Source organism: Gadus chalcogrammus, chromosome 11, assembly GCF_026213295.1.
Source record: "Gadus chalcogrammus isolate NIFS_2021 chromosome 11, NIFS_Gcha_1.0, whole genome shotgun sequence".
In the NCBI taxonomy this organism is placed as follows: Eukaryota; Metazoa; Chordata; class Actinopteri; order Gadiformes; family Gadidae; genus Gadus; species Gadus chalcogrammus.
Window position 1 is genome coordinate 16,223,050 of NC_079422.1, and position 18,947 is coordinate 16,241,996.

General features: G+C 40.2%; 1 protein-coding gene across 1 annotated transcript in view; it reads left to right on the forward strand.

Moving 5' to 3' along the window:
• The first annotated feature begins 310 nt into the window (after nucleotides 1-310).
• The window catches only part of ascc3 (activating signal cointegrator 1 complex subunit 3), a 98,827-nt gene continuing 80,190 nt past the window's right edge, over nucleotides 311-18,947 (forward strand). The window contains exons 1-5 of the mRNA XM_056601394.1: nucleotides 311-421; nucleotides 748-861; nucleotides 5,135-5,285; nucleotides 10,763-11,337; nucleotides 16,566-16,683. Coding sequence (XP_056457369.1) covers nucleotides 772-861; nucleotides 5,135-5,285; nucleotides 10,763-11,337; nucleotides 16,566-16,683 — 934 coding nt within the window. The 5' untranslated portion in view covers nucleotides 311-421; nucleotides 748-771. The remainder of the gene's footprint in view (nucleotides 422-747; nucleotides 862-5,134; nucleotides 5,286-10,762; nucleotides 11,338-16,565; nucleotides 16,684-18,947) is intronic.

An 18,947-nucleotide genomic window follows, 5' to 3' on the forward strand; every position in this document is an offset into this window, starting at 1 on the left:
CATATCAGAATCTAGGGTCTCTTCCTAGTTATTGTAAGGTAGGATAGGCCTATTGAAGAGTTAATTTGTGAGTGGCAAAATAAATACATATATAAATATTAAAAATAATGCTTGCAGTCAATAACATGTTTACATCAACTACTCAAATATTAAAAATGCTTACTCAATCATTTTGTAATCGTTCACGTAATTTTTTGCCTACAGGTATCTGCGTAAAAACTGCCACAACCACAGTGCATGTGGATAATGTAGTCCTTCAACAGTCAGACCCATAGTAGGTTATGTCGAAGAAAACTTCGATACCCACAATTCCTAACGTCTCCGCTTCTGTTGACATCCGCATCTACACACCATCGTTCACAGTGATTCTTATTCAACACGAGAGTTTACATAGAAAAGTAAAGAACTGTGAATTAAAAAGGTATTATCTATTACCCGCTTTGAGATCACTTGTGTACACGTTCCCTTGCAATATTTAGTTGTGTTGTCATCGCTGAAATACAATGGTAGTTAGAGATGTGGCAGACAGTAGCCAATGTTAGCATACCGGCTGCTGTACGGAGACGCACAAGAACGATTGACTTGTTGTTGAATGACGGAATTAAGTGTCTAGCAGACACGCGTACATTTATGATAACAGACCTGTCACAGATACATTCCAGCTCATCTGTGTTTAACTTGTGGGTGATATTCGGACTCAATGTGTCAGGTCTCACAGCAGGTTATCTTCTGTCTGTTTTGTGTCAGATCAGTGAACCCAGGTGGACAGTGATGTCCCCCCCACGTCTCACAGGTGCCCTGCGCTCCTTCTCCAACGTCAGTAAGAAGGATGACATAGATGGACAGGTCTACGATTTAAAGGTGAGTAAACGATGCCATAAGAAGCATCTGGAAACGTGCCGATACTACTTGATCCTATCGATAAGCTACAAAGTTATTGTAGTCTGTAGCCCTGCATGTTATAAACCCTCTTATCTCTATTTGTTATGTCGATGTTACAAACACTATCATCTTGAGGATACATTATTCCGGATGAGGACAGGTATCTTAAAACCCAGCATAAAACCCTGTCTTGATGCCAGCCCAGAATATCAAGCTACCATTACCACTTTTGAATGCAGACACCTATTTGAAAGCCCCAGAGAAAATAATGACATGATTCATTGATTAATTCAATGCTAAAACTCTACCCAGAAACAGCTGGTCAGCTTTTGGTTCGAGGGTAATACGGTCATTAGGAAACTTGGTGTGCAGGGTGGGTTTAGCTCATGCTCTTTATGTCAGTTGTCCCAAATGTGTCCTTGTGCAAGTCTACTGTGCACAGCTGGACTTCATTATCTGCTTAATGAATTGAGTAGCAGCTGTGTTATTTTACAAGCAGCGACACTTTAACTTTCCTTTCTATGAGCTCTAAAACTTATTTTTTACGAATAGGATCAACCATTTACCATTTAATTTACCTTGAGGGATCTTTAAGGTGTAGTTAAACCCCCTGTTTTCACAAAATCAAATACCATGAGATTAGAAAAAGTTGCATGGCAACTTTGATATCTTTTTAAAATAATGTCATTTTGTGAAAATATGAAAATTATGAAAATGCACCACAAACCCTGGTGCCAGAGAAGACGCAGAGAAGCTAACCCTCTCTCGGATGTGGACATCAAAATAAACCACTGCCTGGACAGAGCTTCTCACATCCCCAGACACCTTTAGGTTATAGTATAGCTGTCCAAAAAGCTTAACCCTCTCTCCAACATGGCCATCAACCATCTTACCTCAATAACGGTCATATTTCAGTGAAAAGAAATCTTATATTGTTATGTTGAGACGTTTTTAAGAAAATGCTTTTTGGGCTAAGAGTTGTAGGAAGGAGTGGGGTGTGTTATTCCCATGGCTCTGACTCATTTGGGTTTACTTTTATGAAACGTCGTTTTTGAAGGAACGTTCCACATCCAAACGCACCGTGGCGTTACAAGTGTCCTAGATGCTTAGCCATCTCTCGGACGTGGACATCAACCGCTGCACAGACGGTAAAATAGTGAAGTTAATGACAGTTCGCGGATGAGGGGGATTATGGGATTAAGTGGGTGGGCATTCTTCAATACATCAACGTATTGGAAAGGTTTGTTTTTGATGTAGTATCCCTGTTCGATAACTAAAAGTAGCCTCACGTTTAGGGATTAAGGTGAATTTAGTTTACCACGATGGATGCAATAAGAAGACTTTGCGTGAGAAACGTAGAAGGCTGCTACCTCCGCCATGTCCTCAAAAATGTAGTGTCCATGGTCGCAAAGATAACTGAGTGGGATTGGATCAACTGATTTATTTGCATAATCACCCTTGTTGTGTCTTATGTGGACGGGCCAATTCAGGTCCATGATCTGTAATTATTATGACGTTGGAAAAAAACACAATGAACAATCGTGTTCATAACACAATAACCTTTACCTGCATGGTATGACCTATAGTTTTACATTGACATTTGTGTTTTGTATAAATAACTTCACATCCTATTGAAAACACCTACTGCCTTACACAATACAGGCCACTACAGGCCACTGTAATCGTTGGAGAGGGATGGATGGGGAGGGATTCAGTTGGTTGCAATCTGCAACCTCAATTTCACACACTGGACCTTTAACTTATTCAAGGGATCAAGTTATTCAAGTCAAGTAACTTTTATTTATATAGCACATTTAAATACAACAGGAGTTGACCCAAAGCGCTTTACATTGACAGAAGTCAGGGTTGGGCAGAACAGTTGATGAAAGGGGCCCAGGGATACACAGGTCTTGACTAAAAAATAAATGCATAAAATAAGTAGAAAGAAAGCAATAAAAGTAGTAAGTAGAAGGTTAAGGGTGTTAAGTCTTGTTAAAAGCAAGAGTGAAAAGGTATGTCTTTAAAGACTTAAAACTGGCAAGGGTGGTAGAGGACTTGATGTGGGGTGGAAGGGGATTCCATAGGTTTGGGCCAGCAACAGAGAATGCCCGGTCACCTTTCGTTTCAAGACGTGTACGGGGGACAGATAGGAGCTGTTTTGTGGATGACCAGGGCGACCTTGAGGTGGAGTTTGGGGAAAGCATTTTAGCAATATAAGGGGGGGCTAAGCCATTAAGAGCTTTCAAAACAAAGAGCAAAATCTTAAAATCTATTCTGAATTTAACAGGGAGCCAGTGCAGCTGAGCCAGGACTGGTGTGATGTGCTCTCTCTTTTTAGTGCCAGTGAGCATTCTGGCTGCTGCATTTTGGACCATCTGTAATTTGTGGATGTTAAATTGAGTAAGACCTGTGTATAAAATATTGCAGTAATCAAGTCTTGAGGTGATAAAAGCATGTATGAGAATTTCAAGATCACTCCGGTATAAAAGGGATTTAAGAGTTGTTATTACTCTTAAGTTGATAAAAACCACTTCTGACCACACTATTGATTTGTTTATTAAAATTCAGAGAGCTATCCAGCATAATACCAAGATTTCTAACCACAGGGTGCACGTAATTAGAGAGGGGACCACGAGCACTGCTGAGGCTGGTGACCGATGAAAGGGCACATGGTTCAATGAAACACTAAAAAGAGTGTTCAGTATCATATATCAGTCTTAAATATCAGTATTAGCATTTTCTGTTCTCTGTTTCTCAAGTGAAACTTAAGGTCACTGTCATAATAAACTTTTATAATGCCATAAAATAAAAATAACATATTTAAATATTTATGATTTTTGTGTGGTAACATTACATTACATGATATAATTATATTACAAGACATTTAACAAACTGCCTTGTTGTTGTTGCATAATGAGATTTTTTTCCCCCCTATGTCAGCCTTTTAATTGAATACTTCATTATGAGCTGTATTTCATGGCAGTTCTGGCTTTTTCAGTTTTCACAGCCTTTTCCAAAAATAAACCCTTTGCCACAAGTGAGGTTCTCGAGAGTTGAAACGAAATTGGGACAGATCTTGAGAGCACAACCTCTGTCAGACACACCGTCCATTGAATCCTCAAAACAGCTTCTCTAGGGAAAAGAAGGCCAGGGTCACCCTGAGATAATCTTCTAGCCTGTGGTAAAATCCTTAGTTTTAGAGGACATGGAAGTGCTGATTGTAATGGAGTCATTGTGTTAATGCCTATCCTCCCTCCTACGGCTGAGCTTTCTATCCCGGGGAGATCTCATGCTCAACAGCTGAACGGATCTTTTTTGCCTCCGTCTCACATGTAGTACTTCAAACATCTATGTGGTATATTATATACATACATACAGTACATACAGTACATACATACATACATACATACATATATACATACATACATACATACATACATACATACATACATACATACATACATACATACATACATACATACATACATGCATGTTATAGAGTTTGTGTACAGCATTTTAATATAGAATAAAGATAGTAATATTTATTTAGTCATATTTTCTTTAAATTGTAGACCATTAATAATAAATGTAATCAAATCAAGGAAACGATGCTGAATATATTATTTTTAAGCTCAATTAAAGAATTTGCTTAAATAAATCACTTGCAAGATCCTCATTATAAGAGAGTAAAATACTATCAGTGACACCGTCAATAACAGTTGTCTAATTAGAAGAGGTTATATAATGTAATCAGTACATTCTATTGCATATTAAAAAAATGAACTGCATAGAATTTAACTTGTTTGCAAACTTAAATGAAACTGACAAGTAACACAACATGAATTTGCCTATGTCCCTGTTATTTCTATAAAAGATATTATATTTTTATATTTATTAGTTGAGTTTTTTCCAAGCTGTGAGCTCAAAACCTGCCAATTAGAGCAGTCACCTTATTAAAATGGTGAAAATAATCAACATATGTGGATGGAGGTGTATTTCACACAGAGTTAAGCTTGTTTCATGCCCAATGTGTGAAATTCCTGTTTGTATTATATCCTGGACCAACTCATGAATGGCCCGCCCCAACTTTATTATTTTCATCATTTTTACTTGTAACCAGAAATTGCATATACACTGGTTTGTGTGTAGGTGTATATAACGTATGCATGTGCAGTTGAGTAGGATGTCATTCTAAAATGCAAAGCTGTACAAAATCTCACCATTTTATCCCCTACTGTGATTCCTTCATCAGTCAAAGCGTGTGAAACGTCAGGAGCTGTTTGCCAGACAGGGTCTGACATGGCAGAAGGTGGTTCAGTTCTGCACGCAGCAGAGAGACCAGCCCCAGCAGCCAACCGCTAGCCCGGACCTGAAGAACATCCTCGTGGCAGCCAGACAGATCGGTAAATAAACCATTTCAACCTCTCCCTTCTGGAAACCTATTGTAATTCATGTATGCATCATTTCACTTTCATGATCTGTGCATGCAGCAATTCCCGTAAGATGAAGAAGGATCAAGAACAATATATCGAAAAAGACATTTCACGAATAGTTCATTCATAGACTGCTATAGACATTATAGATGCATCACCTAGAAAGATAGTGTAGTTATGTTCACTCAGTGCACAGAGTACGATTTCTCTCAGTAAAAAAGAGCACCACCTTATATGTGAAGAACCATTACCCTCACGTTTCACTCCAGTGTTAGTAGAGTGTATGTCCCTAGATATAAATCTCTAGTAATTTATCAGTGCTATGCCACTCAATTGCTTCTACATTTTCCTCTCGTGATATAAGGTCTGTAAAGCCCACACACTAAAATCATGGGAGGTTGAAGCTGTTGATTGTGTGATGATTAAATTATGTTAATTATATACAATTAAATTAACCAACGTATTACAATTCATGAGAAGGAATGCATTTTTCCATTAAAGAGTCTAAAGGCTAATCCATATTTATATTCTAACCTGTACCTGGTTAAAATAAGTATCACCTCCATTAACGCTGAAGAGCATTTTGTCCGCCGTCATTCGAGCAACTACGAGAGATGTAAAAGCCTTCCATTTGTGGCCCGCAATTCCCTCCTATCTAGATACCAAGGGATGGATGGGGTGGTGCTGGAGGTGATACTGGCAGTTGTGGGGCTGTTGATGGGGGTAGTTGTGCTTGTGGTGATGTAGGCAGAGTTGGTGATAGTGGTGCTTGTGGTGATGCTGGCAGTGGTTCTTGTGGTAGGGATAGTGGTTATGGTGGTTGTGGTGGCGTTGGGGTGGTTGTGGTGTTGATGGTAGTTGTGCTCTTGGTAGGGGTGGGAATCTCTTGGCACCTCACGATTCGATTAGATTCCGATTATGAGGTAAACGATTAGATTCTAAAGCGATTATCGAAGCATCTCGATACAAGAATTCTTTTTATGTACATTTCCATGCGTGATTTTCAAAAGAATATATATACATCTGTGTTTGCTACTCAGAGTTTGCTAATCACTTCCTACTTTTGTGATGATCATTAAAGACATCAACAGATGAATTAACTTATAATATTTTATAAGAGAGAAAGCTTTTGTCACAAATATGACTTTCTATGAATAATGCAATAATCAATGCAGCTTGCATTATAACACAATATGGAAGCATGCAAAAAATAGGTTTCAGTTTTATTTTCTTTCTAATCTTTCTTTTCTATGTCATTAAAACCCATTCAGACCGGATCACGCATGTGTGCGTGTTTACCTTTAAGACCGGATCACGCATCAATGCGTATTTACCATTAATGCCGGCAAACGCGTCTGTGTCATTTGGAGCGGCGTCGTCTTTTCCGAGGCACGTGGCCAATAATATGCTCTGTGATTGGCTGAAATACTCTTGGGGTGAGTGACAGAGATGATTAGGGATTTTTGACCGACTAATAAAATGCTCTGTGATTGGTCGAAATAATCATACATGCGGAGAATGTTTCGATTCGAAACACTGCAAGCGATCCGTCATGGCTGATTCAAGTGAGGAAAGTGATATTGACAAAGTAATTAATTCGGATTTTAATGAAATTATGCAGGATGACACAGGACCAGATTTAAATGATATCCTAAATGATATATCGTAATGCTTTGGAAAGCATTACCGCAGCACTCAACAGTAAATTATGAGTTGTGTTTAGACTTGAGACTGTACTGTTCTGTTAATCTGTACACTCGCCACCAAATTATGATTATATGGTTTCTCAAGACGCTTTAATCCATCAAAATAATACAATAAAGAAAATGAACATTAATTAAAATTGAAATTATTAGGTAAAGAAGAAGTAACCCTCTGGTTTGTTTTGGTTTTGTTCTATATCTGTGTTTCAGTGTCTATCATTTGTCACTTTGGTACCTCAAAAGTATGAAATAAAAGCAGATCTGTATTGAAATGTTCTTGATGTTTTTGATGTTTAATGATTTTTAAAAAATATGCAGTGGAAGTTTATGGCCAAGCAAGTCAGTCAAGTTGACAGCCAAAGAATTAATCTCTCAAATGCCTTTTGCCTCATGTTTTTATCTGCTATAGAGCCTGAGAAATTAAGGTTTTAGTAGGCGTTGACAAATGTTGAATATTGCTCTGAAAACCCTCAGGTTTTGAGAAGGGGTTTGCAGAAAAGTTCTTAGGCATAAAAAGGCCTTTTTTAGCAGGCGTTTTAGGCCTAAATGGGTTAAAGAAAAAGCTGCTCTTGAATTAGAAGTAGTTCTTGTGTCTGGCTGTGAGTTTGCGCGTATGCTATGCGTTGGCTGAATCGCAATCGTGTCAAGACAAATCAGATTGGCCAATCCACACTGAAGATAAATTCAATAATTTAAAAAATAAATAATAATAATAATAAATATAGCTGCATGCAGCAATGTGACTGTCCCCAGAATGATGTCATGAGTCTATGTACCAAGTTTGGCTATGACATGTTAAAGAGATGCTGAGAACAGGCTTACTTCCTGTTTGGCGGCTTTGCTGTCAAGTTTGATTGGCTGTCACGGCCAAATGGTTTTGAATTAGAAAAAGCTGTTTGGCATGTTTGTTCTGTTTGGTCTGAAGATCATATAGGGCACGTTTCATGATGATTGGACATAATCTGTGGCCTGTGGATATGTAATATTGATATTGACCACTTTCAACATGGCGGCCAATTGCTGATGTTGCCATGGGAAATATTTTATTAGCTATATGGGGCGGTCTGACAGTATGACCAGACGTTGAAAATAAGTTTGAAATATACTCATGTGAAGAGAGAGGAGTTAAAACACGTCTTCCTTAATTATAGCGCCCCCTAGAGGTCAATGGTCACCAAATGTATTGAGTGTCCCCATGATGATCTCCTGGGTCTATGTACCAAGTATGGTTATGATATGTTAAAGCGATGTTGAGATATTGGCTAACTTCCTGTTTTGCGGCTTTGCGGTCAAATTTGATTGGTTGTCGCGGATATTTCTGTGATAAATCATTTACTAGCTATACTACTACTACTACTAGCTAAATTGAAAATTTGTTCGAAGTATACTCATGTGAAGAGAGAGGAGTTAAAACACATCGACATTAATAACAGCGCCCCCTTGAGGTCAAAGCTCACCAAATCCACTGAGCGTGTTTGGTTATGATATGTCAAAGGGCTGCTGAGATACTGGCTTACTTCCCGTTTCCTGCTTCCAAATTTGATTGGCTGTGACGGCCAAACGGTTTTGAATTTGAATAATATCTCATTGTTTTATATCAAGCATGGCCTGAAGATCATGTGTGCCAAGTTTCGAGATGATTGGACAAAATGTGTGATAGGAGTAGCATAACGACGACATAGGGTGAGTTGAACTCGGCTTGGCCCAAGGAATCCAATGATATATTGTTTGTGGATATTGGATGAATTGGTCTAAAGTTACAAACATGAATGCATGTCCAAATTTGACCTGATGGTGGCGCTAGAGCTGATAACCAAGCGACCTCAAATTTGCTACATGGGCTAATGGGACGGTCCTGAACCAGTGTGCCAAATTTCACAACTTTTCACCAAGGCTTTCTATGGGCTGCCATAGACTCCCATGATGGTATAATAATAAGAATTCATACAAAAACAATAGGTTGTCTCGTAACTTCGTTGCTTGACACCCAATAATTCAGATTATAAATTTATCTGCATCGAGACAGAATCGTTCTAGCGAGAATCGCGATGCATTGAAGAATCGATCATTTTTCCCACCCGTAGCTCTTGGTGATATAGGCAGAGGTAGAGATAGTGTTGCTTGTGGTGATGTTGGCAGTGATGCTTGTGATCGTGGTCCTGGTTGTGGTGGCCTTACTGGTGCTTGTGGTGATGCTGGCAGTGGTGATTGTCGTTGGGATAGTGGTGATGGTGAATGTGGTTGTGATGGCGCTCACTTCCTAGCTTCTGCCAGATGAATTGAAATCCACACGCTACGTGAACATGGTGTGTGGTGAATCCAAAACTCAGGGTATGCAAGTTAAGGCTGCCAAACCCCCCTTAGAACACTACAGTGTATTAATCTCAATTCCATTCAGATTCATCTCAAGGGTGCTGAATGAACAATGTTTGAACAGAAACACAATTGTCAATCAAAATAAGACCAACTACTTAAAGAAAGAGAAAACGTTTAAATCCCTTATTTTGCCAGTCCTCACAGCTGAATTGAGTTCAAAGTCACTGCTGCACCGTTTTTGAAAAAAATCCAATGTGAATTAAATTTTGTATTGAATTGCTTGTTCCTTGGTACTTGGCAAAGGAATAACTTTGCTTTAATCTGAGCCACATTCCTGCTGAAAATTCTACCTCTAGCACTATTTAGAGAGAGAAAGCCAGTAGGACATCTGAATCTGACATCACACTCGCACAAAGTGTGATGTCTTTCATCTGTCCATTTTCCGTCCATCTCAACCGTCAAGCTTGTGTCATGAAAGTTGTCAGGCTTTTCTTTTTTAGTAACTCATGTTTGAAAATAATAAATCCAACCTACAAAGTAATTGGCCAAAGCCGCCAGTTCTACTTACCGCATTTAAAAGGCTGTGGCATGTTTTGGTTGCTGCTGTGCTGTACATGTTTATGTCCATCACATTGACCTACAACACATGAGTACTCTTCGCGTTTTTGTGTAGCATTAATCATGAAAGAAAGTAAACTATTGTTGTTTAATCCTTTTTCCCCCGTACGTGTATGATAATGTTCCTTGCATTCACTGGCCAACATTAACTTGATATTTGTTGTTGTCACAATACGCTCAGCCATTATACGTCCTAAACCCGAGCTTAAAAACCCAAATTAACAAGAAGCTCTTAAGTGCACTCTGAACAGGATGAAAGCAACCATTCTCTCAATGCTGCATACAGGGGAGACTCTGATGCTTTTACTCCGTTTTAATTGGTTTAAATCCTTTTCATCTTCACTGGGTCTCCTCTGCCTCACGCATCTTTGCATTTCTTGCAGTCCCTCTTTTTTATGACATTTTACTCTAATTGGTCAATTAATTATTCTATTCCTTTTTGAAGCCATGTCTGGTTAAGCATGAATTGTTCGGCGTATTATTTAAATAAGGCAAATAGGCATGGTTTAAATAGAGAGGTTTTACCTAAATCTATATTGCTAAATTAATTATGCAACACCATAGCTTTGGTCCTGAAAAATATAAAACAAAAAATATCTATAAATAAATTGAAAAAACATACATAAATCCTAATCGTCTAAATCAATAATGGTGCAACTAAACGCAATTATTGGTGGTCATTGTTGCAGTCAAAGTTTATCATGATTTTGGTGATGACCAACATAACCTTAGCTCATAACCTTAACCATAGCCAATGTACAGCCATTTGTTGAAATTGCAAAATATTGTGTTCTTGTCTCTAATTTCCAGTTGGGGTTGAAAATGGTCAGGAAACAATTGAAAGTGCTGCCGTCTTTCTCTTTGAGACATTCCACAACAAAGACCATGTGGGCACTGAGGAGACGAGAGCCATCAAACAGATGTTTGGTCCCTTCCCCGCCGCTGCAGCCGAAGCATCTTGTGCTGCTGTGGCGAAGATTGTCTCAACCCTCGGAGAGTCCCTTGTGGAGGACTTTGTCCAGGCCCAGAGCTCTTCTCGCAACCTCCAGCGTGGCATCGCTTTTGGACGCAACATTGCCTTCTCCTATGACAGCTACACGCTGGATCCCCTGGATCTCCCGTGGGAAGCCAGCCTCGAGGATGATCTAGGCCTGGACTTTAACAGTTTCCTGAGCAGCCACCAGGCAGGGAAGGTTGGAGGCCAGACGGATGAGTCCAGTTCGGGCGCACCCAGCAGTAATTCTATGGATGGAGCCATTCTTAGGGCAGAGGTGGAGAAGTACCTGGATGGAGGCAACATGATCTCTTCCAGCCCGGAGGAGCTGTGCACCTCCCTGTTTGAGATGTTGGCCTCATACAAGAGTGATGATGAGCTTCAGAATGAGGTGCGTGAACCATCTTTATTTATTCTGCCCAATGCATACTAGTTCTGATGGATTTGTGTTTTTTCTTTTGGTTGCATTTTTAGCAGCATGAAACCCTGACTGGGCCCTGGAAATCTAATATAGAATATAGAATATACATATAGGCCTATATATAGAATATATTATTTGGTTCCGTTTTGAGAAATGATCAATTGCACAGTTAATAATAATAATAATAATAATAATAATAATACGTTTAATTTATAGTGCCCTTTTCATCCGAAGATCTCAAAGGGCTACAGGTTAAAAGCAAAAAAAATAATAAAAAGGGGGTTTAAAAACATCTAAGAGTGGGAGCCAAAGGCTTTCTTAAAAATAAATGTTTTAAGACCTTTTTTGAAGCAATCAGTGGATTGTGGTGCCCTCAAGGTGTCAGGGAGGGCATTCCAAAGGCGTGGGGCGGCAGCACTGAAGGCCCTATCTCCCATGACCCTAAGTTTGATTCTGGGTATTTGGAGGAGGTTAGAGTGAGTGGAGCGGAGGGAGCGTGTTGTGTTATGTTTGTTGAGAAGTTCTTTGAGGTAGGGGGGGGCATGTCCATGGATAGATTGGTGAGTGAGTTTGTAGTTGTTAGGGATAAGCTTTAGCATTTATTACAAATATTGTAACTATTGAGGCATTCCAAGCAGCATTCAATTATTCCAGACCACAAGGGGGCAAACCAATCTAGTAAACAAACTGTGTAAAAAGCTTAGTTGATCGTCATTCTCTGGCATCCTTGCCTCAGGCAAAACCTCACACTCACTGCACTATGGAGGCCTTGTTAAACCTCCTCGCAGAGCATCTTCGTAAAGGTCAACATATCTACTTAATTGCGCCGCAAGCAAAATAGGTCATGGTTGACAAACCTGCCCAGTGACCACTGCAGTCATAATCCGGGCTTTTATAATGTATTGCAGGTGGCGAGGGAACTTGACGGAATTATTGGATCAGAACTTTTCTTTTAACCAGAGTTGACACTGATTGAACTGTGTTGTAAGGCATGATTGCCCATTGACACCACTTGGCCAATAAGAGTCGTTTTAGAGTAGAAGTAGATTTCTGCATCAACTCATTTAAAAGTTGTGCAATCTTATACAAATTATTATTTACACGCATTCAATTATGCTGAAATATATGAAGGCTGGTTGCTGAATACCACCAGCACAAGACGCACACAATTCTGCAAAGACTGATAAACAACATGTTTGTTCCGCACCCAGACCTCGTCTCAGCTGCCAAATGTTCTTAACGTTCCACAAACAAAAATATCTTGGCTCCAGTGCAACTAATGAGAAAGGTTACTATGGTCAGTTGACATATTCAATACTATATGTTGGTATTTCAGAGGTTATCTTAGACACAGTTCTTCCTCTTAAAGGAGACGTGTAGACTGGGTTTGGTATTTAAGAAGGACACGGTTTGACAAGGCCCGTGAGGTAAGGTTGACCAACAACCCTGACCTTCATCCGTATCTGTTGCACGTAGGTGTACAACTACTCTTTGTCTTCACTCAGGCCTGTTCAACCTTGATCTTCGATCACTTGACCTATTTGTTAGTTGTTTCGGCTGTTTCTTAATGTACCGTAACTACCATTTGATTTAATTGAATTTATTAAAAAGCTGAATATACTTATTTTTAGAGCTGACATTAACAAATCTGCATGCAAGCATTGGTTTCAATATGCCCTTGATTTATTTTTAGTCTGCCAAATTATTAAATTGATCTGCCATTGGTGGTGGCATATTTGATACGCACAGGGACATATCAGCTTTGGCACTGACTATCCTGCATATCCCTGATCCACTTGGCAGAAATATAACATGCAAGCATTGTGTCTATCACGCCATATTAGCTTTGCTTTTACTCAAAGTGATTTGCATTATTAGTTGCATGTCTCTAATTAGCAGGTAGAGTTAGGCACCATGCTCAAAAAAGCCCACTGTCGACAATAGACTAGGGTACGAAACCCAGACACTTCAGCTGCAAGTCAAACAACCTCACCTATCTACCACTAGAGTCTAGTGGTAGTTAGGTAAGGTTGTTCGACTGGCAGCATGAAAGTCTAGTGACTGGATTATAATGCAGCCAAAATAGAACAAATGTTCAAGGGAAAGCATTGGAGTGGAGAGCAGAGACTGCCATTTTGTTCTCTATTCGTTGGTGTGTGCTAACTTTGTTGGCACATTTACCACACTGTTTATCACAGGTATTCTTTCCTCTCTCATTGGCTCTCTCTGGGAGCAAAAAAACCCTGCTTTACATAGCCTGTATAATGTAATTTATTGTTATCCTGTTTTTCCTCTATCTTCTCCCTTCACCGCAATTGTTTTACCTGTGGATTTCTATGCCTCCCAAGTCGTTTTGGGGTATATGTTGTAGATAGGTGTGTGTCTATTGTTTTGTTGTCTTTGTGGTAATTCTGTGTTTGTTAGTGTGTGTTTGTAACGTTAATGACAAATTAATAGATGAAAAAGGTACTAGCCTAATACCTCGTTCCCTCTTGTCTCCCTTCTTTATATGTGTGTGCGTTCGTCTCTCGCTCTCTCTGCCTTTCTCACCTACCTTCCTTGCATCCAAGAAAGGGAGCATTGTACTACCTGGCTTGGTTACATTCTGTTCCAATGTTCCTCACGTAGTTGACATTTGGAGCCGAACTCTCCCACTGACATCTTTAGATGTGGAATGCCCTTTGAGTGCGTGCGCACACGTGCCCTGTGTGTGTGTGTGTGTGTGTGTGTGTGTGTGTGTGTGTGTGTGTGTGTGTGTGTGTGTGTGTGTGTGTGTGTGTGTGTGTGTGTGTGTGTGTGTGTGTGTGTGTGTGTGTGTGTGGTAGAGAGCTTTCTTCACGCTGCTCTCTCTGTGTGATTCCAAAGTCAAGAGTCAAGTTTAAAGGCTATGCATTCAGCGCCATTAAAGCCGACAGTCGAAGGAACATGCCTGTTATATTATTTCTCATTTGTGGCCCTTGGATTATGACATTTTCTGGTAGCATCTGTGCTTGGCATGTGGGGGGACGCGTGGAGGTGGATGGAGTGGGGGGGGTGTGAATACGAAGAAAAGCCATTTACTCATAAAGCCAATTCAAATGGTAAATTGATGTCTTAGTGTGACTGCAACGCCTCAGTTAAAAGGATAGGAAAGTAGAGACAAAGCACCCTTTGCAAACATATTCAGAATACATTAGATGGATGTTTTAGGGGGACACTACCGATGCATTCATTATCCATTAATTAGTAGCATTGATGATTATTCTTTAATAGCATTGGCATAAGGGTTAGGGTTAGGATTAGGGCTTGGTAAAATAATTTATTTATCAATGCACTGCAATTTATTTGTTCTCGATTCAATTTCAATTCAGATTTTATTTTTAATCGATTATTTCCATAAAAAAAAAAGGAAGCAAGAAGAACTCAGTCATTGTAATCTAGAAGTGAGTTTGCCTAAATGTACATGTCCTTTTACATTTGTCCATGTTATGATTAAGACTTTTATGCTGCAAGTTTAGCTTAGGAACAATACTATACAATGGTGTATTCCCTTTTTGCTAGTTAAAGCACAATGAAATGGTTAACTCATTTTGAAATGGTTAATTCTAAATAATATTTAGGCATTTTTGTCATATGCACGTATTATTGAATCGATATCGAAGCAATTGGAATATCGAATCGAATCGAATCGATAACGAATCGAATCAAGACCTAAAGAATCGAATTGAATTGAATTGTGCGGTACCTGGCAAAATCCAGCCATAGTTAGGATTATTGTTAGGGTTAGCAGCACCATTGGTAACATATTACGGTGCGGCTACTTTATAACTTAGAGAGATGGGATCAGCAGTTGCAGCAGTTCGCAATTGGTCCGTCGGTTATTTTATGCACACCGAGCTCGACCGCTGTCAAGGAAAGCAGATTTTTTGCCTGATTCACGTCTTTCTTATAGCGCCGCAAGTAGTCCGGTCACTTATGAACCCCAGCGTGTCCGGTTACTAAGCAACATCAACATCTTTGGCGGACTATTTCTCTGCTGAACAACACCACAAATGGTCATTGTAAAAAGACACACCATGTGAAGATATTTTATAGTGAAGTTTTAGTTTTATCAATAAATAAATAAATAAAATCAAAGTAATTTGAAACTTAAATCCACACAGGGGTGAATCGAGATCGCGATTTTATAACGATTTATCGTGCAGGCCTAATTGTGAGTAAGTGATCTACTGCCTGCAGCATTATTAGTTATGCAGGATTGAATGGACTTGTCGACTTTGACTATATTCAATGTCTCGGAGGAGTACTCACCTGTTTAATAAGGTCCAAGGACAGAATTCACGAGAGCCAGTAAAACGATTCTCGGCGTACTCTCTATAAACAAAGACCAAAACAAAACCAACATCATACACACACACACACACACGCACACGCACACAAAGCATTGCGACTTGGGAACACGTATGAAACAGACAACAAAGAAAGACCCTGCAGCCAGGGGTGAGGTGGGGGGGAGTGTGCTGCTCTGACCCCCACATTAAAGGACAACCCTCTCAGTCCTGTACTGAGACTGCCGGCTCTCTGAGAAGGCCTTGCAAGGGGAAAGACGTAGGGGGCGTAGGGATAAAGGCAACATACTCAATATCGTATGGTATTTCTGTCTCTGCTAACTCCAAAATGTGCCTCAATGCAGGTAATTATCTTGAAGTGCATTGAGGGAAAAATGTCTCTCTCTCTCTCTCTCTTTCTATTAGTTGCCATCCTTTCTTCTTACTTTCCTGTAGCATATCAGCTGATAAGGAGCCAGCGAGTTCTGGCTGAGGTCTGTGTCTTTGAGCACATCGGCCCGGTTTGAGTGCTGATCCCATCCGTGTTTTCTCCAACACTGTAGTCCTACAATCAGGCACCCAGGTCCCTCTTTCATTATTTATTTGTTTCTTCTGGATCTATGTGTCGTTGTTGTTTTTGTTTTGCTGTCACCAGCTAAGTGCCAGGTGGCTGTGTTTGGGAGGCTAAGCGACAGAGCATATTCTGTAGCAGGCGGATGCTAATTACCAGGTGCTCATTCTGGCACTGGAGACATGTTAGAGGGGCGAAACATACAATGAATATACTGCGTGTGTGTGTATTGTGTTTTTTGTGTATGTGGCTGTTTAGTTTTTGTCTCACATCTACTGATGTCATTCCTCCCTCCCGCCCCTCTCCTTCTCCCCCTCCAGCTGTATGAGCTGCTGGGCGCAGAGGGATTGGACATGATCTCAAGCCTCCTCCAGCGAAGGGCAGCCATCGTAGACTCCCTCCTCTCCTGCCCAACAGACAGGCTTGGCTGCCCACCAGGTGAGACAGCCCTGCGGCAACCAGGTCATCTCCATAGCAACCTCCCCTCGCCTCACTGCAAAGTACCCCAAATACCAGGCTGGGATTTATATCTTGGAGGGGGTGGGGGGCAAAAGATCAAGACATTAGTCCGGACCACATATATAATATCACAATTAACCGTGACAATGCATGGGCCGATGGTCCTTTTGCTTATGCAATCTTGTGAGACGCTTTTAAAATGAAATGACCGGAAGGCAGCGTGTCGATCAATGTAATATAAGCTCTCCAGGATCTTCTGTTTCTCAAGCCACCTTGTTCTGGGCGTTTCAGGACCCGGTGTTCTCTGTGACTTTAGTCCACGGTGTATCTTTACAATGTTTCAGATTTCAAAGTCAAACCTAATCCTGTCATCCCCTTGTCCTCTTCCCACCCAGCCGCACATTAAATAATTTTTAACAGAGCCGTCTGCCCGGGAGCAACAAGAATATGTAATGCAGAGTCTGAGGGTCGCGCAGGTTTCCATGTACCGGTCGTGTACCTTGAGCCTCAAGGTCACGAGCCCTGATCGCTCAGCCATGGAAGCGTGTTCATTAATCTATCGGATGTGCTCATTTTGTAATCAATGCCCCTCTCTCACACGTTAAAATGCTCACATTTTCCTGCCGTGGTTGATCTTCTGCATTTGATAGTTTTGGATTCATTGAACAGATGGTAAATTAGCTCCCGGTCCCTGTCCTTTTCTTACTGCATTTCATGATTAAGAAAAATAATAAAGTAGGATATTGTATTATGACCGACAATGTCAGTAGTGTAGCATGACATGCAGGGCCTTAACTGAAGAGTTACCTTCACACTAGTCCTCATTGGATTACATTAGGAATGCCTGTCTCTCCCTGGTGTTTTAAAAGTTGAGATCATTCCTTTAGTATGATATTGTACTTCATCCACCTTTGACAATGAGAGTACCGTGTTAAAGCTGCACCCTCTGTAACTATTAGCTATTTCAAACAACTTACTGTGTGTACATTACATTTATTAAGCTTTTGTCATAAGCGACGCACAATAAATGCCTTCAACAATGATGATAAAAACCATCAAGAATCAAGCAAGCACATAAAATATTATCAAAATACCCAATTGCTAAATTTTTATAATAAAAAAAGAGAAAGATTTATATAATTTTTATGGTTTATACAATTTTTATGAATGAAGATGCAGTCTCAACAGATGAGTTTTCAGTCTGCGGCGGAAAATGGGGTAGGGTTTCAGCTGTTCTCATGTCAGTGTGGAGCTCGTTCTACCATTGTGGAGCCATGGGGCTAAAATCAAGGTTCGTTGAACGGCAGCTGGGGCCCCCATGTAATGGGAGAGTAGCTCAGCGTACCATAATGACATAGACCTATACAGTCTGAAAACCAATCCTTGCGTTTCAGGGCAGCAGCTTGCCTCTGATTATTGCATTGGGGTGAAACGACTAATGAAAACATAATCGTTGTGTTTTAGTATAGAAATCGTGTTTGAGTGGATTTTGTTGTCAGGGACCTTTTTAAATTAAAGTGGTTAAACAGAACAGAATGTACTTCACACAACTAGGTTTTAGGTGAACACACAAGCATCCTCTGTAGGATGGTACCATTAATTAGCTTCCGCCTATTAAAAATAGGCGGAATATTGACATTTTGTGCTTCAAACTAAAGCAAGTATCGGAATACAATATTTTTCCCATCCCTAATATGTATTTGCGAGATGGACTGTTTTCCGTAACACCTCCTAAGTGGGCATATTGTGGGTTGTGTAGCAGTTGTGAGGGAGGTATACAGGGGATAATTCATCATGAGCACAACTGATAGTCTGATCCTGCTGCAAGGCATCAAATGACCAGAAGATAAAGCACTTCAGATTTTTTTTTTTCCTATTTCCTGAATACCTCCGTCACCTTCCAAAGACAAGCAGGCTGCGTCTCTCAAATATATTGTTGTTTGTTTTACTTTTTTGCCTTTGTGTTGTGTAAAATGAATTGCAGTGGATGTAACCAGACCAGAGTAATGAATAGTCTTGTTATCGAGGAAACTTTTTTTCCCTTCAGTTGACGTGAACCTGGCTAGGCTGCTGACAGTGAATGTTTATGTCATGACGAGATCCGTTTACAGGCTGGACACTCACAGGACAAAGTAGAGATCGTAATGGCAGATGGGCCGTAGAAAATGGAGAAGGTCAGCCGGCTGGCGTAAAGGGGAAAAACAAAGGGACGCTATGGTTGTTTGTGAAACATTTATACTGTT